This window comes from Bufo bufo, chromosome 3 (genome assembly GCF_905171765.1).
Source record: "Bufo bufo chromosome 3, aBufBuf1.1, whole genome shotgun sequence".
Lineage (NCBI taxonomy): Eukaryota > Metazoa > Chordata > Amphibia > Anura > Bufonidae > Bufo > Bufo bufo.
In genome coordinates this window covers 551,475,463-551,502,252 of record NC_053391.1, presented here as the reverse complement: position 1 = coordinate 551,502,252, position 26,790 = coordinate 551,475,463, and the positions used below count along the sequence as shown (strand labels likewise).

Below are 26,790 nucleotides of genomic sequence, written 5' to 3'. Positions count from 1 at the left end.
AAGAAAAACGTGTGCACCTCTGCTCTAAAGGCACTGATAAAAATATTCTGATGCAACTGCATAGTCCTCGTGCTTGTCAGACCTTTAGGGGGTCCTTAAAGGACAATTTTTAGAGAGCTTGCAGAATATGCAGTGACTATGAGGAACATCATTTACAAATGAGTAAAGCAGTGGATGAATTTGCACAACATGGTCAACAACATAAATGGTGCAGGTAGGTTTAAAGTAGGGCCTACAGGAGATAGTAGGGTCTCCAGATGCTGTGAGAAATGCGATCGCTGTTAGAAAGAAGACTCAGCTAAGTAGATCTCTGTTTATCTCTACCTTTTCATTTTCATGCTAATATGATCAAAGGCCTATTGGTGTATTCTTACAGGATTCGACATCTGGTCCAATATTTAAAGAACCTCCAAGGTTTATATACTGGAAGGTGAAGTCATTAATGAATCAGCTAATTAGAGATAATTTTACACCAGAAAATAAATCCTAACAGATCTTTTTGAACACTTCGAAATGGGTACAGAACTGCTCCTCTATAAAATGGAGAATAGCAAAGGTACTGAAATGGCAGTGAAAGGTTGTTACGCGTGTAATACAAAAATAAAAAAGTGACTAAGGGCTCTTTCACACTTGCGTTCTTGTCTTCCGGCATAGAGTTCCGTCGTCGGGGCTCTATGCCGGAAGAATCCTGATCAGGATTATCCTAATGCATTCTGAATGGAGAGAAATCCGTTCAGGATGCATCAGGATGTCTTCAGTTCCGGAACGGAACGTTTTTTGGCCGGAGAAAATACCGCAGCATGCTGCGCTTTTTGCTCCGGCCAAAAATCCGGAACACTTGCCGCAATGCCGGATCCGGAATTAATGCCCATTGAAAGGCATTGATCGGATCCGGCCTTAAGCTAAACGTCGTTTCGGCGCATTGCCGGAGCCGACGTTTAACTTTTTCTGAATGGTTACCATGGCTGCTGGGACGCTAAAGTCCTGGCAGCCATGGTAAAGTGTAGCGGGGAGCGGGGGAGCAGCATACTTACCGTCCGTGCGGCTCCTGGGGCGCTCCAGAGTGACGTCAGGGCGCCCCAAGCGCATGGATCATGTGATCGCATTGGACACGTCATCCATGCGCATGGGGCGCTCTGACGTCACTCTGGAGCGCCCCGGGAGCCGCACAGACTGTAAGTATACCGCTCCCCCGCTCCCCGCTCCTACTATGGCAACCAGGACTTTAATAGCGTCCTGGGTGCCATAGTAACACTGAACGCATTTTGAAGACGGTTCCGTCTTCAAATGCTTTCAGTACACTTGCGTTTTTCCGGATCCGGAGTGTAATTCCGGCAAGTGGAGTACATGCCGGATCCGGACAACGCAAGTGTGAAAGAGCCCTTAGGCTACTTTCACACTTGCGTTGTTTGATTCCGGCAGGCAGTTCCGTTGCCTGAACTGACTGCCTGATCAGGCAAACTGTATGCAAACGCATGACATTTTTTCTGACTGATCAGGCAATTTTCAGAATGATCAGGATCCTGATCAGTCAGAAAAATGCATTGCAATACCGGATCCGTTTTTCCAGTGTCATCAGGCACAACGGATCCCGTATTTATTTTTTTCTCATTTTTAAAGGTCTGCGCATGCCGGATCCGGCACTAATACATTCCTACGGGGAAAAATGCCGGATCCGGCATTCAGGCAAGTCTTCAGTTTTTTTCGCCGGAGATAAAACCGTAGCATGCTACGGTTTTCTCTATTGCCTGATCAGTCAAAATGACTGAACGGAAGACATCTTGATGCATCCTGAACGGATAACTCTCTATTCAGAATGCATGGGGATATGCCTGATCAGTTCTTTTCCGGTATAGAGCCCCTGTGACCGAACTCGGTGCCGGAAAAGAAAAACGCTAGTGTGAAAGTACCCTTACATGCAGAAATGTCCCTGAGGGAAAATTTATATCAGACCGACATTGCACCTGAGAAGGACAATACTGGAAGAGGTCCAGAGATCAAAGAACAAATTAAGAAGTAACTCGTTACATAGTTAGTTTGGCTGAAAAAAGACATAAATCTAGGTATTCTGGAATTTTACAATGGGGATTAAATCAAAGCTATAATTGAAGGGTTCTTGGCATAAAGACAGTATTCTTGGTGTCTATTGTGTAATATACGAATATGACATTATATGATTATAAAAACAGTATGCAGAATATTTATTGGTTAATTGTTCATTTTCGACGCCTCTCATATTCTTTAAGTGTAGTTAGAAGTTTGTAAAAAATAAAATAAAATCGCAGCTCTGAGTGGTCTGCACCTTCAGCTTCAAAGGTGTGTAGTACGGATCAATGATGAGCACATGGGATCTGGATTCCAGACGCTCTAGACTCCAGACGCTCATGTGGAGATGCTGGACTCTTGGTAAGGACTTTTATGACATCAGCATTTTATAACAAGACACGGAGGCTTCATATTGCTTTCTCTTCCTTTACTAAAATCCATAGCAGCAAGAAGAGTAACCATGGTAACAATAAAAGAAACACCCCTAAGGGTAACCCCTCCCTCCATAAGTCCATAAGTAGCCCTTCCTCAGGGAACACTTCCTCTTTCTTTGCTGCTCCATAGCAGATAAGTAGTGATATTTTTGCTCATATTTGATATTTAATATAACTCTCATTTACTGTTATCGCTTTTGTTTTTTCATCCCTCTGTGGGGGGTGGGTCTTTTCCCAACCCTTTTTGTCAGTTTACCCCCCGTATTTGTCTTATTCTAGTTTAGAGTTTTATTTATATGTATATCCGTCCCTGTTGTCGCCGCGCTTCCCGCTTTCAGGGGGGGGTTTGTTGCCCCTCACTGACTCCTCCTTCCCCTCCACTGTGGGGAACTCAGTGTCGGCTTACCGGTTACCCTTCTTTCCGGTCTTCCCTTGGGGCCTGTGATTTCGCGCATACTGTGCCATCCCCCATCCTTCTTCTACACCGTCTTTCCTCTTGTGCCCGAACTCTCGCGAGATACGGGAGTTCGGGCGCCATCTTGCAGGCTCTCGTGGCTTGTCACGGGCGCCATCTTGGTGTTCCTCGCCGCTCTGACACGCCTCCCTGGGCGGTCTTTTTCTTTTCTTTGGGCGGCAATTCGTTTCTCCTCCGCTCCGATTGGCTTCTGGGAGCGGAGGGGGTGTTCCCTTTTCTCTCTGGCGGCCGTGCTCCTTCTTACCCGGCGCCATTTTACATCGCTGCAGTTCAGGTTAGGTAGACTGTCTCTGTTGCTAAACGGTTTTCTCTGGAGTGACTAACTCCTTATAAATCATGTCAGCTCACGATTCGACTACCCCTGCCCCCAGCTCTCTGGTCCCCATACCCCAGGGACCCTCTCCTGCCCTTGGGTCGTTGTCCATCTCCCCGGCTGAAGCCCAGGCCCTGGCCCTACAGCAATCCATATCCCATGCGATTGCTTCTGCCATGGGGTCTATGTCATCTGTGATCACACAGTCCATTACTCAGGCCCTTATCCCTATGGCTTCCCCCAGCATCCCACCACCTGCCGCTACTGCCTCCAGAAACCCTGTCACTGATAGCACTGTTCTATCACATGAGAGCGTGCTCAGCACACGCAAACGAGCCTGTCCGCGCCAGGCAGAAAAGTCGCGTCGGTGGAAATCTGCTCGCAATCAGCACGAGCCTAGTGATCACTCTGATAATGAGTCTGATGAGGAGGTTTTGAGTTTCCATCCAGATGGTTCGGATGATGAAATTGCAGGTGCTATGGTGGATCATGATGTGGACGATTACGTCCCAGTTTCCCGGCCATCCACTAGTGGGGCCTCTGGTGCTGTCGCATCTAATGACAACACTCTTATTGACCCAGCTGGGGAGCCCTTGTTTGACCCCGATAGTCTCCACCATCCCAGGTCGGCTGAGTGGGTTCCTACCTCTCATGTGGCTCAGTACTTGGAAGCCAGAATTAGAACCCCGCTGTGCAAGGAGACCCGCAACAAACTAAGGGAAGAATGCCCACGTCCCATTATCCCCAATAAAGTCGGGGAAACGCCTAACGTAGACCCTAAAATGGTCCAATTTCTGGCCAAAACGGGCTTTCACCCTCGCTGAGGCCTTGACTCAGCCCTGCGGGCTTGCCAAGATAAGCTTTTGGATATATTAGGGCCCCTCACAAAAATTTTTGAGTTGGCGGAATCTGCCAAGGCGGATGGCTCTCAGATTGACCCAGATGAGCTCAGGGGCTGGGTGCAACGTGCCATTTGCGTCACGGGAAATGTTAACACTTCCCTGGCAATTGAGAGGAGGAAGGCAATCCTCATGAAAATCGAGCCTAAGTTAACCAACATGGCTTTGTCTGAATCCGGCAAAGATGCGCAGGGGCTCCTTTTTGGCGACCCCTTTATTAAGGAGTTAGGCAAATTTGTCGGGGCCTTTACGGCTTTGGATAAGGCGCAATCTAGTATGCGCAGGGTCTTTCAGAGTAGAGTCTCTACTAGGGCCGGCAGCTCAAGGGGCCGCCTGTACGCATTTTCAGACCCGTAATACCGGTCGAGGCTCCTTTCAACAACGCCAGACGTTTCAAGATCAACGTTAAACTCCATTCTTCCCGTCCAGAGGTACTTTCGGAAGGTCCAGAGGCTTCAGAGGAGCTCCAGGTTCCCGACGTCCGTTTGGTAAGTCCTCAGGTTTGTCCTATGTCTTCTTCCCCATGCATAGGGGTCAGGCTCCTACATTTTTCGCATGCCTGGGATCACATCACCTCCGACCCATGGGTGCTGTCCACAATCAGGGGGTTTCAGATCGAACTGATAGACACCCCAATTCATCTACCCCCGTTCAGACCGCGAGAGTTTTCCCTAGAGTCTCGCACTCTCATAGACACGGAACTCTTGTCCCTTCTGGAAAAGGGTGCCATAGAAAGGGCTCCAAACCCCTACGGGGGAGTGATCAGCGATATTTTCCTTGTGGAAAAGAAGGGGGGACAATTTCGTCCAGTTATAAACCTAAAGAATCTGAATTTTTATGTGCGATACCGCCATTTCAAAATGGAGGGCATTCATCTGCTCAAGGACCTTCTCCTTCCCGACGAGTGGATGGTGAAACTCGATTTAAAGGATGCATATCTCACAGTTCCTATTGCCCATCAATCCTGAGATCTTCTGCGTTTCCTGTGGGGGGATCAGGTATGGCAATTCACATGTCTCCCGTTCGGCCTCTCGTCAGCCCCTTGGTGTTTCACCAAGCTCATGAAGCCGGTGGTTTCATGGCTTCGAGGTCAGGGTGTCCGTCTGATAATTTATCTGGACGACATGCTCCTGATTGCCCGGGATCCTCCCACTCTCCTGACACATTTGCGTCTGTCCGTCTCCCTGCTCACCGGTCTGGGATTTGTTATCAATCAAGAGAAATCTTGTCTTCAACCATCCAGATCCATGGAGTTCCTGGGGTTCCGGGTGGATTCTGCCACCTGCACGCTTTGTCTTCCGATGTCCAAAGTTCGAGCCATCCGCAGGGAGTTACGTCACACTCTCCGGTTGCCTCGTGTTTCTCTACGTCACTTGGCCCGTGTTTTGGGTCTGCTGTCTTCCTCAATTCAGGCGGTCTTCCCGGCCCCGCTTCACTACCGGGCGCTTCAGCGACTCAAGATTGCCCATCTTCAGACGGGGGCCTCCTACGGAGAGTCGTGGTGCTGGATCAAGAGACCAGGGACGAACTGACGTGGTGGATCCACAATCTCGAAGCGTGGAATGGCAAGGCTATTGTGGGTCCTCAACCGGATGTGGTGATAGAATCGGACGCCAGCCTGCAGGGGTGGGGTGTTCGCTGCAATGGCGTGTCCACCGGAGGTCCATGGTCCACGTCAGAAACTTTTCTGCACATCAACGCATTGGAGCTACTGGCGGGTTCCTTTGCGATTCAGAGCTTCGTCGACGGCAAGGTCAGTGCTTGTATTCGTCTCAGGATGGACAATGTGTCGGCCGTACGTTATGTGAACGCCATGGGCGGCACTCGGTCAGCAATGCTAACTCATCTAGCGAAGGAGTTCTGGTCCTACTGCCTGGACAGGGGAATCACAGTCGTGGCGGAATATATTCCAGGTCTTCTCAACGTCCACGCGGATTGGAGTTCACGCTACATCTCGGACTTCAGCGACTGGATGTTGGATTCTACGGTGTTCTCCTCCATCGAATCCCTTTGGGGCCCGTTCTCCTTGGACCTGTTTGCATCTCGTTGGAACGCCCAGCTACCCAGGTATTACAGTTTGAGGCCGGACCCTCGATCGGAGGCGGTGGACGCGTTGCTCCAGGATTGGTCAGGCGCCCTCTCGTACGCTTTTCCACCTTTCGCCTTGATACCTCGGGTACTTTCTCAGGTACGTCGTCAGCAGGCCGAATTAGTCCTAGTGGTCCCGTTTTGGCGCCCGCAGACTTGGTTTCCTCAGTTGATGGAATTGTTGATTGCGGACCCGTTTCTCCTTCCGACCCGACAGAATCTTCTTCAGGGCCCGGTGGGTCAGCACCATCCCCTCCTGTTGGACAACGCTCTTCGTCTCCTGGCGTGCAGGATCTCAGGGGTCGCTGGGACATCGCGGGAATATCGGAGACAACTAGATTCCTCTTGGAAAGTGCGTGGGCCCCCGGTACCATTCGGGCTTATCGGGCAGCCTGGGGAGTGTGGTCTTCTTGGTGCTTGGGACGGAACCTGGATCCCGTTTCGTCTCCTGTAGAGGATATTTTACGGTTTCTATCTTCCCTTTTTGAAGATGGCAAGGCCTATCGTACGATTCATTTGTACAGATCGGCCATTTCTTCCCGTCATCAAGGTTTTTCGGGCCTGCCAGCAGGTCAACACCCCCTGGTTCGCCGGTTGCTCAAGGGTTCTCGTCTTTCTAGGCCTCCTAGACCTCGGTTCTCCTCTTTGTGGGATGTTTCCTTGGTCATTGATTTCTTGACGCGTTGGCCGTCAAATCCGGATCTGTCCTTACGTCAGCTTTCAGCAAAGCTGGTTACGTTATTCTGCCTCGTTTCATGTAAGCGCGTGTCGGATGTCAGGGCCTTAGACTTTGACGCGGTCTCATTCACTCCTGGGGATTTCTTTTAATGTTTCTCGTCGTACCAAGACGAGCATTTCTACAGTGGCTTACCCGGCTTTTTCTGATTGTCCCGCGGTTTGCCCGGTTTCCTGTTTTAGGGAATACTTCTCACGGACGGCACCCCTTAGGTCTAGGGACTCGCCACAGCTTTTTGTGTCCTTTCGCAGACCGTTTGCCCCGGTTACTAGTGTTACCCTTTCTCGCTGGGTCAAGTGGATTTTGTCCCTTGCGGGGATCGATACTTCCGTCTTTACCGCACATTCGGTGCGTGGGGCTTCCGCTACGTCTATGGCAGTTTCGGGAGCCCGTTTGGAAGATATTTTGAGACTAGCGGACTGGTCCAGAGTTTCTACGTTTAGGGATTTTTATTTTCGACCTGGTCCTCATGCGTTTTCTTCAGTGATTTCTTAGCTTTAAACTAGCAATATGAAGCCTCCGTGTCTTGTTATAAAATTTAATGATTTTCCTAGTTTATGACGTAAAGTCATGATTTTATTAAAGACACGGAGGCGAATATTGCCCTCCCTTCCCTCCCTGGTATATATATTTTCTGTTTAGAGATGTATATATATTTGATAAGCAGTATATGCCATTTTATCTGTTATATTGCATTTCATTATGTCATTTTTTATCTATATGCTTACAGTTATTCTGGCTATGGTGCTGTTGATATTTTACAGTATTCTTTACTCTGAGATTACCATACTATTTGTGTTCCGTTTTCCCTAGGTTGATGCTCCTGTTCTGGGCGCAGGTCTATGCAGATCGTTACAACTCTGGTTCGCAGTTAAGGTCGTCTCCCGTTGGAGTGCACCGGTTCGGTAGTTCCCAGTGTCTGGATGTTCGGGATGTTTCGGTTGGACAAAGAAAGAGGAAGTGTTCCCTGAGGAAGGGCTACTTATGGACTTATGGAGGGAGGGGTTACCCTTAGGGGTGTTTCTTTTTTTGTTACCATGGTTACTCTTCTTGCTGCTATGGATTTTAGTAAAGGAAGAGAAAGCAATATTCGCCTCCGTGTCTTTAATAAAATCATGACTTTACGTCATAAACTAGGAAAATCATTAAATTTTGTTTGTAAGTTGGACACTGCTTGTACTTTGGTGAATTTGCATTCTTCAATATGATACTGAATATAAAAAGAAGGATTTGCATGCAATAAACAAGTTCCATTGATTCTTGATGTGCAATTGTGCTCTGTCCACTTTTATGAGGTTTTCATGTAGCGGCTGTAGAGCGGTAGTGTGCCACGTGGCATAATGTATGCCGTGGTTCAGGTGAAGAACATAAAAAAATGTGCGTCACCTGTCTGAGAAGCTGTGGAAATTCAGGGCAAAGGGTTGCTGACTGAAGCAGCCGCCGGGAGCAATGCCTGTGTGAGCGGTAAGCACTCACTACAGGCAGTGCAGGCAGGGGAAGCTCTTATACAGTATATACAGACATAAATGTCCTTATATACTGTATAGCAGTTTCCCCCTGCCTCCCTGTAGTGAGCGCTTACCGCTCGGTCATGCATCTCTCCCGGCGGCTGCTTCATTGGTCACCAGCACGCCGGGAGCAATGCCTGTGTGAGCGGTAAGCACTCACTAAAGACAGGGGAAGTTCTTATATAGTATATACAGACATAACTGTCCTTATATACTGTATAGCAGCTTCTCCCTGCACTGCCTGTAGTGAGCGATTACCGCTCGGTCAGGCATCTCTGCCGGCGGCTGCTTCATTGGTCACCAGCACGCCGGGAGCAATGCCTGTGTGAGCGGTAAGCACTCACTAAAGGCAGGGGAAGTTCTTATATAGTATATACAGACATAACTGTCCTTATATACTGTATAGCAGCTTACCCCTGCCTCCCTGTAGTGAGCGCTTACCGCTCGGTCAGGCATCTCTCCCGGCGGCTGCTTCATTGGTCACCCGCACGCCGGGAGTGCAGGGGGAAAGCTCACTGACAGTGTTGGCTATGCTGATCAGTGAGCTTACAGAGTGTACAAGTGCATTATATTTAATAAAAAGGGGGAATGTATATGTAACACATTAGGCTCCTGTGCCCACCAGGCTGTGAAGGAGCAGGACAGGCAGAGGCCCGCAGCTCCCGCACAGCCTGTCTCTCCTATGCTAATAGAAGACGGATGGCCCTTAGCAACGCTCATTTGAGAGAGCGCTGCTAAGGGAAATTTCAGCCCAAGTTTTCAGCCCAAACGTTTTCTCTAAATAAAATATATTACAAAAATGTTCCCTGTCACTCTCACTACACATTAGCAAAAAAAAATAAAAAATGAAACGGCAGTTATGCTTGAAGATTGTTTTACCTCCAGAAAGAATTTACTGGGCGTGATTCTGCAGTGCATCATAAGTTGGGTAGAGATGTTCCCTGGTATCACTGCCACTATAGTTTTAATAAGGAATTATGGGATGTTATATGAAAGAACTGACCGCTATCAATATACTGAGAATGATGTGTGCTCATCATTGTCGATTTCAGGATGTATGACTTAGAGTAGGACCATGTTCCACCGCCCTCCAACCTCTGCTAAAGCTAATTTGAGGTCCACTGCATGTAGAGAGAGACTCTGCTGAGCTGTAGGCACTCAATGGTTCCTCAGTACAGAACCATATTACATACGCCTCCATATGGAATCTTAGGCATACAGTCATACACTAGGCTTCTACAGACTTCAATGGGCACCATTTTATGGCACTGAACAACTCAAAGGTTTTACAGAACAGTAACACTCTTGCGTGCATAACTCTGTAGGGTGCAAAAAATTACAATGGGTCCTTTTTGCAGTTTGCGCAATTACGAATATGGCCTTGAATGAGATGCGTATTTTCTAGACTGCACATGGTTTTGTAGTACACTAATGGAGTAGCTAGTGTGGCTGGAATCGCATTTTTAATGCACCATAAAGTGTGAAGAAAGCCTTATGTTGTTTTTTAGTACAGAAGTACTAAATGGTAAATAATTAACCCCAAATGGGCGTATAATAAAATGACCCGGTCAACACCGTGAACAATACTAAAACCAGATACAGTACATAATTATAAAGTGCTGCAGAGTGCAAAGTATAATGTACATGGATAATATGATCAACGGTATAGTAAACAAATAATAACATAAATACCAGAGTGGTGATCCAAAAGTCCCGACGCACGTTTCGCGCAAGCTTCCTCTTGAAAAATTGTTCACGGTGTTGATCGGGTCATTGTATTATACGCCCATTTGGGGTTAATTATTTACCATTTAGTACTTCTGTGACCTTATCAGTATTGTTTTACATTTTGCCCAGTATTGTGATCCGTTTTCATCCTGTATGTCCTTCATCCACCATTGTATTGTCTATCATAGTTTATCGGATTTTCTTCTTTGATATTATAATAAAGTTTATATTTATTGCCAGTTGTGCTAGCCTTTTTCTCTTTTTGGTGTTTATACTTGGCCTCTAGCTCTATTAATTAAAACCAGTCAATTGCTTTCTGTTAATGGCTGCTCTGTTTTTCGGGAAACCACCCCACCACTAGCAATAAGCAAGTGATACATTTCTAATAAACAATACAAAACAGTTGCGCCTTGCATAGCTGCATAGTTTTTCGCCCACGTCCGCAAAGCCTGGTCTTACCCTTAACACCATTTATTGTGTAAAATTATTAAACCTATAATTGCTACAAATATTGATCACTCAGCCAATTACTGGCCTCACTGGTGCTGTATTTATGAATAGTTCTGATTGGCTGGATGCTCACGTGAACGATGGACGTGGCGTCATTACATCCAGCCCAACGGTGAATTAAGATTTTTTTTTTCTTTCTTTTATCAGTCTAGCTGCTACCTTTAAACTTTTATAACAAGTCCCTTTAATACGTTTACATGATGCATTCTGCGCTTCCTACAAAATGTGAAAATTTCCTATATAAACAGCAAAAAAATTGTACTGACCCCAAAGCAGAAATGAATGGTATAATCAAAATAATCCCTCTTAACCACTTCTACAGCAGAGCAGGCGCAGCAGGCTTTTTATCTGACGCTGCGGCTTGGCAGTACACCCTTTCATCCAGATGTTTCCTAGCAGGGTAACAGACTTGGCTGTCTCGTTTCAGCTTAGCAATGAGGATATTCCACAGGTGAAACCTACAGAGTGGTTTCCTGCAGCTGGTACTCTATTAATAGCTGGCCAGGATGGGGAGATTTTATTTCCTCAACACTGACCACAGACAAAAATGATTTTTTGATTTCCTTTAAAGTACAGAAGAAACATGGACAAGATCAGTGCAGGAGGTAAAAACTGAATACAGTTAAAAAGGAGCTGAGCAGATTGATATAGAAATTTTTGGATTCAATAAAACTTGAAGTTTATTCATTTAGATCTCTGCTCTTTCTACGCTGAAGAGTCATGTGGGTGGACCTACTCAGCGACTAACACTATTTTTGTATGAACAAAATACGTTTTTGCTGGATCCGATTTGCATTGTGTTTGCTTTTACTATCTTTGCATGATCAGTCATGCAGGACCATCCACATGACTTATAAAAAAAAACTAAGATTTAAATCAATAAAATTCACATTTTACTGAATCTTTTCCCATAAAACTATACATCAATCTGCTCAGTTGCTCCTGCTCCATAATATGTTAAATTCAGAATCACCATGGTGATGGATCATGTGACGGACCATGTGATGAGAGTAGTGACGTCATCAAAGTTCCTATTCCTCACAGATAAGGACAGAAGAGATGACGGCTGCGCGAACAAGTGGATTAAGGTGAGTTAAATTATTTTTTATTTTTTTTCAACCCCTCCAGCCCTATTGTACTATGCATTCTGTATTCAGCGTATTCTGTGAAGAAGTTCGGGTCTGGGTACCACAGTCAGTTTTTTATCACGCGCGTGCAAAACACATTGCACCCGCGAAATAAAAACTGTACAACGGAACGCAATCGCAAGTCAAAACTGACTGCAATTGGGTACCTACTCGCGCGGGTTTGCCGCAAAGCACCGGGACGCATCCGGACCTAATCCGGACACGCTCATGTGAAAGAGGCCTAACTGTTGTCGACGGCATATAAAAGTGCCTATCCACTGTATAAAGACCTAAATGATGGATGAGCAATCTTTTATACGGTAAAATAAAATAGTCAATGATGTATAGTATACATGTCTCTCATAAATAGAGTCTCTCATTCATTCCAATGGGAGCACAGCACAGATTCTGCTCCAAGATAGAGCATGCTGCTACTTTTTTCCATGCTGTTTTTTTTCAGCATGGGAAAAAAAATGTTCCGCCTCTCATTGAAATGAGGTGTTTTTGCCAAAAACTTTGTGCGAACAGGCCCTAGGGGTGCTTCCCCACGTCAAGGTTGTGCAGTTTTGCGTAGTTTCAGCCACGATGTAAGGCAGCTCCCTATCACATTATGGCACATTATGAGTAGAAGATATAATGGAATACAAGCAAAAGTAGACAAGAGAAAGTTTAAACAATATAGCACTTACCTCTATGGTTGATAAACGTTTTTCCCCACTGTCACTGCCAACACCAGAATCAGAGTCCTTCTTCAATGGGAAAATGTCTTCAATACTAGACATGCACCCAAAAAAATATATCCATCAATAGTGTAAAGACTGCATATATGGAAGATGCAACAGCATTTTTATGGACTGAATATGCATTTTAGATGGCAATGCAGCTACAGGATTCCTGAAAATCTCTACCACTGGTAAACATTTTTGGATTTTTGGAGCATTGGGACATTACTCATAACTCTAGGGGTTGTCCAGTTTCCGATATTGACAACCTATCCTCAGGATAGGTCATCAATATCAGATCAGCGGGTGAACAACTCCCGGCACCCCCTATTCATGGATTACCTGCTCGTCATCAACACTGCAGCTCTTGAATCGGAAGGAGTACTTGTAGTTACACTCCATCCCATTTAAGTGAATGGGACAAAACACTTGTCTGTGGAATACATGTGTGAAAGTACAAAGTTGTACCCCCACTGATCTGATATTGATGACTTACCCTCAGGATAGGTCATCAACATAATTTTTATTTTCTGCCTGGAACTACAAGGTTTGGTAGTCCTTTATATCATCCTCCACGCCCTGCATATAATCTGCCTTTCCCTAATTCTCATTTTAGATAAAGGTACCTAGCAAATCAGCATACATGCTTACAAGGTGAAGGAGGCCAGGGCAATGGTGCAATTAACATAAATTAAAGAGAAACATTTTAAAGTGTTTTTTCAGGATTTTATTTTCTGACCTGTCCCCTGCCGGTAGGAGCTGTGGAGATAAGTGAATGAGAACTTTGGATTCAGGTGAAATCCTATGAAGGGTGGTAATAATGGAGTTCCCTGGGGTAGGGCACAGGTCAATAAAGTAAATGGTTGCCATTCCAAAACCCGTTTCACCTGCCCAACTCCATAAATTAGGAGTTTTCGGAGATGTCCTAGATAGAAGATATTGTACGCTGCTGTTGTCGTAAACGGTTCACGAAGCTTTACCTTTCCTCAACGTGTTGCTGCAGAATAGGCCTCTCTATGGCATGAAGATAAAACGCATCTCCCGTCTTTTCCATCTGACAGGCTTGTATACTTAAATATTTAAATATATGTATTTTGCCTTTAATACAAATCTAGAAAAGATAAAACAATGTTTTAATAAGACTCTGAAGTACCACAGGTAAGGTGCTGTGTCAATAGCAATAAAAGGCTACAAAATCTATACTGAAGATTGGAGATGAGCGAATCGGTTTTAAACTAATCGAATTCATCACAAATTTCACAAAATTTCTTCTGCCAAATGAAACCAAAGTTTGGCGATTTGCCCGCCCAGGCATGCAGGATGAAGACAGATGATCACATGACCCAAGCAGGGCCCTGGCAGCCTAAAAACCAATCAGGAGGCGGGATACTGGCTGGTCTATCAGGCTCTGTGCCAGCTGGGAGGGTAGCTGCTAAAGTGCACTATAGCAGGGATGACCAACCTGCGGCTCTCCAGCTGCTGTAAAACTACAACTCCCACCATGCCCTGCTGTAGGCTGATAGCTGTAGGCAGTGTGGGCATGCTGGAGAGCCTCAGGTTGGCCATTCCTGCACTATAGGCAAAAAAATGCTGCACAAAGATCTTTTCCTCTGTGCACGAGTCAGCCTTTGTTTCCTAAAAACCTATTACAGAGCTTCTACATAAGTGTTTTATAGGCATATTCCTAGCAACACCAGCGGCACAGATTTCCCTATATAGTTGCAATAAAAAGTATGTGAACCCTTTGGAATGATATGGATTTCTGCACAAATTGGTCATAAAATGTGATCTGATCTTCATCTAAGTCACAACAATAGACAATCACAGTCTGCTTAAACTAATAACACAAAGAATTAAATGTTACCATGTTTTTATTGAACACACCATGTAAACATTCACAGTGCAGGTGGAAAAAGTATGTGAACCCTTGGATTTAATAACTGGTTGAACCTCCTTTGGCAGCAATAACTTCAACCAAACGTTTTCCTGTAGTTGTAGATCAGACGTACACTGTAAACGTGCAGCAATGTTTTTTTTGGACAGCAGTGGCTTCCTCTGTGGTATCCTCCCATGAAATCCATTCTTGTTTAGTGTTTTACGTATCGTAGATTCGCTAACAGGGATGTTAGCATATGCCAGAGACTTTTGTAAGTCTTTAGCTGATACTCTAGGATTCTTCTTCACCTCATTGAGCAGTCTGTGCTGTGCTCTTGCAGTCATCTTTACAGGACGGCCACTCCTAGGGAGAGTAGCAGCAGTGCTGAACTTTCTCCATTTATCGACAATTTGTCTTACCGTGAACTGATGAAAAGCAAGGCTTTTGGAGATACTTTTATAACCCTTTCCAGCTTTATGCAAGTCAACAATTCTTAATCGTAGGTCTTCTGAGAGCTCTTTTATGTGAGGCATTATTCACATCAGGCAATGCTTCTTGTGAAAAGCAAACCCAGAACTGGTGTGTGTTTTTTATAGGGCAGGGCAGCTGTAACCAACACCTCCAATCTCATCTCATTGATTGGACTCCAGTTGGCTGACACCTCATTCCAATTAGCTCTTGGAGATGTCATTAGTCTAGGGGTTCACATAGTTTTTCCACCTGCACTGTGAATGTTTACATGGTGTGTTCAATAAAAACATGGTAACATTTAATTCTTTGTGTGTTATTAGTTTAAGCAGACTGTGATTGTCTATTGTTGTGACGTAGATGAAGATCAGATCACATTTTATGACCAATTTGTGCAGAAATCCATATCATTCTAAAGGGCTCACATATTTTTTCTTGCAACTGTATATGCGTCACAACTGCGCCTTTTCTTCCCAAAAAACAATTAAAATTTTGCTAGTTTCTAGATTAATATAATGTAATATAATTTAGCGCATTTTGCTAAGTTAATACTAGTGAACTTGGAAAGAGATAGAAAGATAGATAGATAGATAGATAGATAGATAGATAAAATAAATAAATACATTAAATATATGAATTCTTTGAGAGCTCAGAGTGGCAATTGGAGTACTTTTGATTCATGTGGAATCGATTTAGACCTGAATAGAATTTGTTAGAATTGGACCAGAATTTATTTTTATGTGTACAAAAAAGGACATGTGGGTCATTTTGCCAGTCAAGGTGTTTCCATTACAAAATTTTGTAAAAAAGGAATATGTTATACCTGATTACATAATATACTAACTTACAGTATTTTATATAATGGGGTTTGTCTCACATACATTATAACAAATAATATTAGAACCAATATCTTAGTTCTTGCCTCCTCTAACAAGGCAGTTCTTGCCTCCCCGCCAATTCCTGGTTAAGAGAGGTTTCTATTCCAACCTCACAGCTCATCGGTTCTATACCACTATATACCACAGTGGTGCAATATCCGAACTATCCTCCTGCACTTGTAGAAATGGCCATCCATCTTGGCCAATTACAATGGGATCCAGATAACATGTAGAGCTATAGGACAGCTACGTCACAAATGGCTTTCCAACTAGGGGGGTGGGGGGGGGGGGGACAAAGCGAGCTAGAGATTAATCCATGTTATCGACAGGTGGGATATCTTGCCGTTGCTTTACCGTCACGTAAAAGGTGAAAGAGAACCATCTTGCTTGCAACAGCTTCTGTAAGTGGCTCCCTATAAATCAAAGTCCGACTCTTCACCAAGCCTTGGAACATGACAAGGGAAAAAAGGGCTTGGCTATTTTATCTTATCATGTTCCAAGGCTTGTTAAAAAATCAACCAATTCCAGAAGCTGGCGCTAGCGATTTCCCTGGGAGATACCTCTTTGCATATTTTTTTCCCACTGGGCATTGCCAATAAGTCTTCATAGCATAGAGCACTGTTAAAACGTCTCCATACAAAGCTGGTCTCTTTAAGGAGCGCCAGTACCCTGCCTGAGCTCTATAAACATAAAAAGCTTCTGTTTCTGGCACAATTCGCTGCTTGTGTTATACATGCCTCCCACATAAGACTTACAGCTTTCCTCCTGATTTTTCCATTCACCGGGGGATTGGATTTTGGTTCTTTGCTTTGATCTAAAGGCTTTGTTTTCCTAATCTCATTTGTTCTAAAACAAGAATATATTTCTTTTGTGAAGGCAACAGCTTTCTAGTTCTTTGGCCAATGCACCTGCACAGGACTAAGCCTGCAAACAAAACCGCTTAGTAGTGGAAATGAAAACCCCCCACTCATCCAATGTATATATAATGTATATGCATATTTAATAACACAATGTCGGAAAATCGTAACTGCAAACCGTGTGTCCTTCTGGGATTCGCATCCCCACCTATCCCTTGGTTGAACTTGATGGACGTTTGTCTTTTTTCAACCGTATTAACTATGTAACTATGATCTGGGTCATGCCTGGTCCACAGGCACAACAATGGGATGACCTATGACTAATGAAGACCTTTCTGGCATGAGCAAGGGAAATTGCGGAAGGTGTGCCTGACTGTGATGTGCATCTGTGTAAGTTCACATGGCCTATATAAAATGATGAAGGAATAAAAAAATGTTCTCACAAAGAGGAGATGTTATTATGTACCTATTCATAATATTTAACCCCTTAGGGACCCATGACGTACCGGTACGGCATGGTTCCCGAGTCCTTAAGGACCCATGACGTACCGGTACGTCATCTTTAGTTTCGATCACCGCCGCCCCGGTGATCGGAACACGGTGCCTGCTCAAATCATTGAGCAGGCACCATAGCTAAATGCAAACCGCAAATTCAGACCTGCGGTTTGCGGCTTTTACCTGGTGCGGCGGCGGTGCCATCGGGTCCCCATGGGGCTGTGGGGGAGACCCGATGGGATGGAAGGCAGCGTGCTGCCTTCCGGTGAAGAACCTGTGAGATCCAGCCCCCTGGATCTCACAGGCCGGAAGCTGTATGAGTAATACACACAGTATTACTCATACAGCCAATGCATTCCAATACAGAAGTATTGGAATGCATTGTAAAGGATTAGACCCCCAAAAGTTCAAGTCCCAAAGTGGGACAAAAAATAAAGTGAAAAAAAAAAGTTGAAAAAATAAAGTTTTCCCCCCCAAAAATTAAAAGTTTCAAGTAAAAATAAACAAAACCGCCATTTTCCCCAAATAAAGTAAAAAAAAAAAATTGTCAAAAATAGGGGGGGGGGGGCGGAGTATACATATTAGGTATCGCCGCGTCCGTATCGACCGGCTCTATAAACATATCACATGACCGAACCCCTCAGATGAACACCGTAAAAAAATGTAAAAAAAATTTGCTAAATAAACCATTTTTTTGTCACCTTACATCACAAAAAGTACAACAGCAAGCGATTAAAAAGGCGTTTGCCCACCAAGATAGTACTAATCTAACCGTCACCTCATCCCGCAAAAAATGAGCCCCTACCTGAGACAATCGCCCAAAAAATAAAAAAACTATGGCTCAGAATATGGAGACACTAAAACATTTTTTTTTTTTGTTTTAAAAAAGCTGTTATTGTGTAAAACTTACATAAATAAAAAAAAGTATACATATTTGGTATCGCCGCGTTCGTATCGACCGGCTCTATAAAAATATCACATGACCTAACCCCTCAGATGAAGATCGTAAAAAATAAAAAATAAAAACTGTGCTAAATAAACCATTTTTTGTCACCTTACATCACAAAAAGTGTAATAGCAAGTGATCAAAAAGTCACATGCACCCCAAAATAGTGCCAATAAAACCGTCATCTCATCCCGCAAAAATCATACCCTACCCAAGGAAATCGCCCAAAAACTGAAAAAATTATGGCTCTCAGACTATGGAAACACTAAAACATGATTTTTTTTGCTTCAAAAAAGAAATCATTGTGTAAACTTACAAAAATAAAAAAAGTATACATATTAGGTATCGCCGCATCCGTGACAACCTGGTCTATAAAAATATCACATGATCTAATCTGTTAGATGAATGTTGTAAATAACAAAAAATAAAAACGGTACCAAAACAGCTATTTCTTGTTATCTTGCTTGTGTAATATAGAGCAACCAAAAATCATATGTACCCTAAACTAGTACCAACAATACTGCCACCCTATCCTGTAGTTTCTAAAATGGGGCCACTTTTTTGGAGTTTCTACTCTAGGGGTGCATCAGGGGGGCTTCAAATGGGACATGGTGTCAAAAAAAACAGTCCAGCAAAATCTGCCTTCCAAAAACCGTATGGCATTCCTTTCCTTCTGCACCCTGCCGTTTGCCCGTACAGCCGTTTACGACCACATATGGGGTGTTTCTGTGTTTCTGTAAACTACAGAATCAGGGCCATAAATATTAAGTTTCGTTTGGCTGTTAACCCTTGCTTTGTAACTGGAAAAAAATTATTAAAATGGAAAATCTGCCAAAAAAGTGAAATTTTGAAATTGTATCTCTATTTTCCATTAATTCTTGTGGAACACCTAAAGGGTTAACAAAGTTTGTAAAAATCAGTTTTGAATAACTTGAGGGGTGTAGTTTATAGAATGGGGTCATTTTTGGGTGGTTTCTATTATGTAAGCCTCGCAAAGTGACTTCAGACCTAAACTGGTCCCTAGAAATTGGGTTTTTGAACATTTCTGAAAAATTTCAAGATTTGCTTCTAAACTTCTAAGCCTTGTAACATCCCCAAAAAATTAAATATCATTCTCAAAATGATCCAAACATGAAGTAGACCTATGGGGAATGTAAAGTAATAACTATTTTTGGAGGTATTACTATGTATTATAGAAGTAGAGAAATTGAAACTTGGAAATTTGCAATTTTTTACAAATTTTTTTTATAAATAAAAATGAATTTTTTTAACTTCATTTTACCATTGTCATGAAGTACAATATGTGACGAAAAAACAGTCTAAGAATGGCCTGGTTAAGTCAAAGTGTTTTAAAGTTATCAGCACTTAAAGTGACACTGGTCAGATTTGCAAAAAATGGCCAAGTCCGTAAGGTGAAATAGGGCCGAGTCCTTAAGGGGTTAAAGGGGTCTTCCACCCGTGCACATTTCTCACCTATCCAGTGGACAAGATTCGTATGGAGCAGCATATCTATTTGACATATGGAAAGCACTCTCACTGGGCTGTTTCTACATCTCCACCACGTCTTTATGGAGTTGCAGCATGCTTGGTTTTCCACAGCTGAAAGGAGGAGGGAACTGGGGTCCCTCATTCTAGTAATCTGTGATGGTCTCAGTAGTAGGTATTCCATCAATCCATACATTTTGATGGATGGATTACCCCTGCAAAAGGGAAAAATCAACTCATCTGATATTCTGACATGTCATTCATTCATGTGAGAAAGTCAACTTGGAGAAGTATGTGATCAGCACTTACTGTATTTCCAGAATAAAAGAGCTCTATAAAGCATTTAAACTGGGAATCTTATACAAGGCTGGGTTCACATTCCCAGTTTTTTGTTTTGTCATAAGAACAGAAAAATGAAAATGATGGCGAGCCTTATCAGTTACATGATGGACACCAATGGTGCCTAACAGACTTTATTAACTTATAATGGGATCCACGGGATCCTGCGATGAAGGCCCTGAACTAACAGATTATGCCATCATAGCTCAGAAGCAGCTACTTTTTATTTATATAATATCATCCAGGTCTGTGCAGTACAGTTGTTTTAATGCTGCCATGGCTTGTTGTGTGCAGGATTTGAAGGATTACAGTTCTCATGATTCCTCTTTTACAGACACTTCCTCTAGTTACAGCTACCTACAAATCCCTCTATAGTAGGGGAGCACAACCTTTTTTTTTGTCTGGGGGCTGCATTGTCACATAGCACTATTTCAAGGGGCCGCAATTTTTTTTTTATCAGCACTCATTTGCATGTGCCTATTACAGAAGCTGATCCAAAGAGAATGGGGAGGAATGATTGTTACCACAGTCATTACTCCCTCATTTACTTCTATTGATTATCGGAAGCACATTCCTGATTACACAGGGATATATGCTGCTGATAACTGTACATCTTTCATCCTGATAAAATATCCAAATCAGCAGACAAATGAGTGATTCCTTGTTTATCGGCTGGTCAGCGGTATAATTATACCGGCCAGATATCAGGAATGAGCGTCCCTATGAAGACTTGTTCCAAGTAATTGTCCCGAATATTGTGCAGCATAATAGGAACTTAGAGATTTCCCTGTAAAGAATGATTTTTCTGCAGCATGGCTCTGAAACAAAAGATTCATACTTTTCTGCTCCCTGCCGTTCCCGCTGTCTCCACCTTCCGATCTCGGCGCTGTGCAGTATGGCCGTCCCTCTAGTCAGATCCTGAACCAGTTGGGCAAGGTAACTGTCTTAGGTTATTGCCAAGAACCGGTTTCCTTTATGAGATCAATAGGTTTCAATTTCCCAGTTGAAGTCCCCTATAATAACGACCTCATTGTGATTTGCCGCCTCATCTATTGTCCTTAGCAGTAGATTTTCTGTGGACTCTGGTATATTAGGTGGATTCTAACAAGCTCCTATCAGAATTTTATTATTGTTTTTGCCTCCATGTATTTCTACCCACAGTGACTCCACATGTTCATGTCCCTCACTTATATCTTGCCGGAGTGTGGGCTTTAGACAGGACTTTACATAAAGGCAACGCCACCCCCCCCAACACCACCACCCTCTCCAGTTTTGACGATCCTTTCTAAACAGACTGTAACCCTGTACGTTAATCGCCCAGTCTCATAGCAATATAGCAATCACCCAACCATAGTTCTCCTCAGTTATTACTACTTCCAGTTCACCAGTTTTATTAGTCAGGCTTCAGGCATTAGTATACATACAATTAAGAGGTTTTTGTATCACCTTTCCATATGAACTGTTTTATTCCCTCCCTCTATTGCTCTACTAGTTCCATTACCCAGGTATCTATCTGCACTATATTCACCTCCTAAATACCCTCTCCCCAAATCCCTAGTTTAAACACTCCTCCAAACTTCTAGCCACCTTCTCCTCCAAAACAGTTGCACCTTCCCCATTGAGGTGCAGCCCATCCCTACGATAGAGCCCAGTGAAGTCGGCCCAGTTCTCCAGGAACCCAAACCCCTCCTTCCTACACCAGTTCTTGAGCCACTTGTTAATCTCTCTAATCGCCTTTCTGGTGTGGCTACTGGTGCATGTAGTATTTCAGAAAATACACTTGTACTACTGATTTCCGTCGCTTTGCTCTGAAGCCTGAAGTGCCGCATTTAGCACATAACTGACCCAAACAGATCTCATAGACTATAATGGGGTCAATTCGGGAGTCTGCTTTTTTAGCAGAAAAAAAAAAATCCAGAAAGTAGAACTTTTCACACCACAAATTTTGGGTGAAATTGCAACAGAGTCCCCGAACTAAGCCTCTGAAGCAGATGTGAACAAGCCCTTAAAGGGTTTCTACCACCACATTTTGACCTAATTAGCTGTCAGACACTAGCGATCTGCTAGTGTGTGCTGTACCTAACCATGCTATTGTAATCCCTTTCTGTGCAGCGGTTACCCTAAAAAACGTAGTTTTATTGGTATGCAAATGAGCCTCTAGGTGCTATGGGGGCGTCCTTTCAGCACCTAGAGGCTCCATCCACTCACCATTTCTGCCGCCCAGCGCGCTCCAGCCCGCCCCTCTCCTCTAGATTGACAGCCTACTCGCGCCTGCGCCGTGTGCTTCTGTATTCAGACAGACAGTCACTGCCCCTGCGCCGGCATCTTCACTGCGCCTGCGCCGATTACGGCGCAGGGAGCAGTCCAACAGTCACTGCGCCTGCGCCGAATACAGAAGCACGCGGCGCAGGCGCGAGTAGGCTGTCAATCTAAAGGAGAGGGGCGGGCTGGAGCGCGCTGGGCGGCAGAAATGGTGAGTGGACGGAGCCTCTAGGTGCTGAAAGGACGCCCCCATAGCACCTAGAGGCTCATTTGCATACCAATAAAACTACGTTTTTTAGGGTAACAGCTGCAGAGAAAGGAATTACGATAGCATGGTTAGGTACAGCAGACACTAGCAGATCGCTAGTGTCTGACAGCTAATTAGGTCAAAATGTGGTGGTAGAAACCCTTTAACTTTTATTTGCTGACTGTTTGCAGGCGAACTCCAGATAATTTGTATATTCATTCCAATTGTAAGGGAATAATTCAGCTGCTAAATATATGTTAGAAAGCACATGCTGTAACTTGCCAAAGAACTCATATAAAGTTGATATAAAATGACAGTGATGATTCAGTGGGGAAAAAAAGAATAATATAAAAAAGAGAGTAGAATAGAAACACTCACCTGTGCAGGAGGAGACTGTAGAGGGTTATTTTCTAGTACTAATACTTGTAATTGCACCATTTTTCGAAAACAAAGTGGTAGTATCAGGATTTTATTGCAGGAAAAATCTAATTTTACCAAGGGAAGGTCTACTATTTCTGCAAACAAGAATAGATATTCAATTAGTACCACAAAAAATCAAAGCGCTGTTTAGAAGTTCACAAGTCAAAACAACACTGCTTGAAGTACAGCATAATGGTCCTTCTACCCTGGCCGATTTAAAGGGAATTATCGAGAATTAACTGTTTGTCCCAGGTAATTGCCAGATCACTGTGCATTTGCAAGCAGCAATCATTTCCTGCCATCATCTCTCGTAGTGATCGCTACTGTTTGCATAGGACCACGTGCTGTCCACAAACAATGATTTCAGGTTCAGTACTAAAGATATAATCACCCGATGGACACCGTTTGCCCAGTCATCGTGTGGCCAAAGGCACTTTTACAATGGACAATAGTTGGGAACGAGCATTTCTATAAACTCTCATCCACAGTAACTGTTCTGAAGATCGCCCAGTGTAAAAGAACCTTAATAAGGTAAAGCCAAGGTACTGCATTCTGTACCATTTTTGTGTAATAATGAAGCCTAATTATTGCGTTTATCGTAACAATGCCTATCCACAAAACGGACAAGAATAGGACACGTTCTATTTTTTTTTGCGGGGCTACGGAACGGACATAAGGATGCAGATATCACACATTTTTTGCGGACCCAATGATAAAAAACGGGACGGACACGAAAACAAAATATGTTTGCGTGAATGTAGCCTTAATTTCTCTAGCAACCTAGACCACTGGGGAAATAGGTGTTTGAAATGCTAGTGAAATGATCAAGAAATGGCCCTGACCTATTTAATTAGATGCATATTAGATGTACTGTACAGCAGCTAGAAATGCAAAGTTTGGGCAGTTTTCTTCTCTATACTGGTTTGTAAAAATGTTCATTTTCTCTTCCCGTGTTTGTTAGGTGGATGGACTCCTGGTGTAATATAACAGCTCTACTCTATACTAAGAAGTGACAAGATTTCTCTTCCTTGTATGTACTGAGAAACTGCAGTTCATCCCTCTACCTCCAGGTTTCAATTTAGTGTATTACTCTAAATGGATTTTTGGGAGAACGGAGGTTGTTTTTGAACATTTACATATAGCAGAGATATACACTCACAAAAAGTTATATTTGGCTTGTGGGTGAAATTTCAGGATGAACCTAAAATGCGCTCTAACCTTTACAGGTGAACTTAAATGTGACCTTCTCTAAACTTTTGAATGTACAGGTGAAACTCGAAAAATTTGAATATCGCGCAAAGTTTATTTATTTCAGTCAGGGCTGCAGTAAACGATTAGTATTCTATCGATTATTTTTACGATTAATCGAGTACTCTAATAAGAAAAACCTTCCTAAAATAACGTATTGCTTTATAAAAACAATATTTTTATTTCTTACGGGGTTATAGCTAATAATTGCACACATAAGGCTTCTTTCACAGCAGCAATATACATTCTGTGAGAAGAACAGGTGGCCAGAATGTACCGTATCGGGTATATACCGTATCGACTGTAATGGGGTCCGGCCTTGTTACAGCATTCAAGCTGGGTTTTGGCCGGACAAAAAAAAAAAAAAGCTTTGAACAATACCCAGCATGTATGCCGGGACATGGCCAGATGGCCCTGGACCACATTATAGTCAATGAGAGCATATAGCTGGTTGTGTCCGGCTATACCCAATACTGTATACTCCAGCAGGCTGCTCTTCTGCCGGAATGTGTATATAAGGCTATGTTGTGGACTCCGTCCGGTGGAGGAACAGACTGCCGGAGTTCACTGGCTGCATCTGTCATAGCTGGATGCCCTTTAACTATAATGGGGACCAGGACAAAAATGCTGCACAGTGACACAGCCCCTCCATGTCATGTCCCTCATTCCCCCAGTGTCATCAGATATCATCATCAGCCCCTCCATGCCACTGCCAATTTGCCATCCATGTCCCCCAGCACCATCACTTCAAATCACAGGTGCCCCCTTCAAATCTGCGACCCCCTGCCCCCATCAACCCCCCACCCCCTCAGATTCGGGCCCCTGCTAGTGCTATCTTATACTTACCTTTCCTGGCATTGACATGGAGTCCGCAGGAGACGAACGCGTCTTCTTCCCAGCATGCACTGGGAGGGACCTGACTTCACACACAGCGTCAGCCAGAGCACTGACGATGTGTGCACGATGTGTGCCGACTGAAGGCCACGGAGCGGTGAGTGAAAGGCTTCATTTCACTCACGCCTAATGCTCACGTGATTTAAACGAATCCTCGATACAGGAAAACATTGATGAATCGTTTCAGCCCTAATTTCAGTAATGCAACTTAAAAGGTGAAACTAATACATGAGATCGACTCATTACATGCAAAGCGAGATATTTCAGGCCTTTATTTGTTAAAATCTGGATGATTATGGCTTATAGCTTATGAAAACCCAAATTCACAATCTCAGGTCCCCTTTGCTCAGGGGGTATGGATTAATTAGCTGACTAGAGTGTGACACTTTGAGCCTAGAATATTGAACTTTTTTACAATATTATAATTTTAAGTTGCATTAATGCAACTCCTTTTAAGTTGCATTACTGAAATAAATGAACTTTTGCACGATATTCAAATTTTTCGAGTTTCATCTGTATATGTCCAACTGTTCAATGTTTCAGTACTTTTTGCACAACTTGCTGTTTTCTAACAAGGAGCTTAACAGCAAAATTCACAACAGGTGTTTGATCCATGAATTGCCCAACAAATTGGCCACATCCCACACTGATGAATGCCGCAGAACCAGATGATGAATGCCACACAACTCCAGGCACATTTAAGGGAGATGAGATGCAACCAAGTGTCACGTCAGACCATTCAAAACAGTTTACATCAGCTTGGTCTGCGTGCGATACAACCTGCAAGAGTACCAGCCCAAAGCCGTCATAGTATTGCATGGGCCAACGAGCATCTACGCTGGATGAGGGATCAGTGGGCCTCAGTTCTGTTCACTGATAAAAGTCGATTCACGCGGAGCAGAAATGATGGCCACTAGGGCTGCACGATATGGGAATTTTGTGCGATTGCGATTAGGGCCATAAAAATTGCGATAACGATATGCGATGCGATATTTTAAGGGAATTGTGCTAGAGGTCTATTTGCTTGGATTTTCCCATATGAGCCGCTGACGCGGCTGGGTATGACATAGTTATGTGGGGGATCTGTGGATGACGCTGTTATGTGGGGGATCTGTGGATGACGCTGTTATGTGGGGGATCTGTGGATGACGCTGTTATGTGAGGGATCTGTGGATGACGCTGTTATGTGGGGGATCTGTGGAGGCCGCTGTTATGTGGGGGGTCTGTGGAGGACGCTGTTATGTGGGGGATCTGTGGAGGACACTGATGTGGGGGATCTGTGGATGACACTGTTATGTGGGGGATCTGTGGAGGACACTGTTATGGGGGATCTGTGGAGGACACTGTTATGGGGGATCTGTGGAGGACACTGTTATGGGGGATCTGTGGAGGACACTGTTATGGGGGATCTGTGGAGGACACTGATGTGGGGGATCTGTGGAGGACACTGTTATGTGGGGGATCTGTGGAGGACACTGTTATGGGGGATCTGTGGAGGACACTGTTATGGGGGATCTACGGAGGACACTTATGGGGGACCTGTGGATGGCACTGTTATAGGGGATGTGTGCTGTGACACATGGGGCCATGAGGGGGGCCAGCATAAGACACACATATAGCATCTTATGCTGGTCCCCCTCATGGCCCTATGTGTCCCCTCATGTGTCCTAAACTGCGCACATAACTCTCCTATTCATAAAATGGCCAGCCTCTGCTCACTATGAATGCACTGCAGAGAGCGGCAGCGAGCGAGCCGGTAGGCGCGTGACTGACGTCACTGTCACGCTCC

The 26,790-nt window shown here is 44.0% G+C and overlaps 1 protein-coding gene across 3 annotated transcripts in view; it reads right to left on the bottom strand.

Annotated features, from left to right (window-relative positions):
- LRCH1 (leucine rich repeats and calponin homology domain containing 1) overlaps positions 1 to 26,790 on the bottom strand; it is a 270,741-nt gene that overhangs the window by 99,087 nt on the left and 144,864 nt on the right. For all 3 annotated transcript variants that reach the window (XR_005777698.1, XM_040425450.1, XM_040425451.1), the window contains exons 5-7: positions 22,818 to 22,954; positions 13,567 to 13,697; positions 12,554 to 12,638 (exon numbers count right to left, since the gene is read on the bottom strand). Coding sequence is in view for 2 of the 3 variants with exons in the window: in XM_040425450.1 (XP_040281384.1) it covers positions 12,554 to 12,638; positions 13,567 to 13,697; positions 22,818 to 22,954 (353 nt within the window). In the remaining variant the exon portion in view is untranslated. The remainder of the gene's footprint in view (positions 1 to 12,553; positions 12,639 to 13,566; positions 13,698 to 22,817; positions 22,955 to 26,790) is intronic.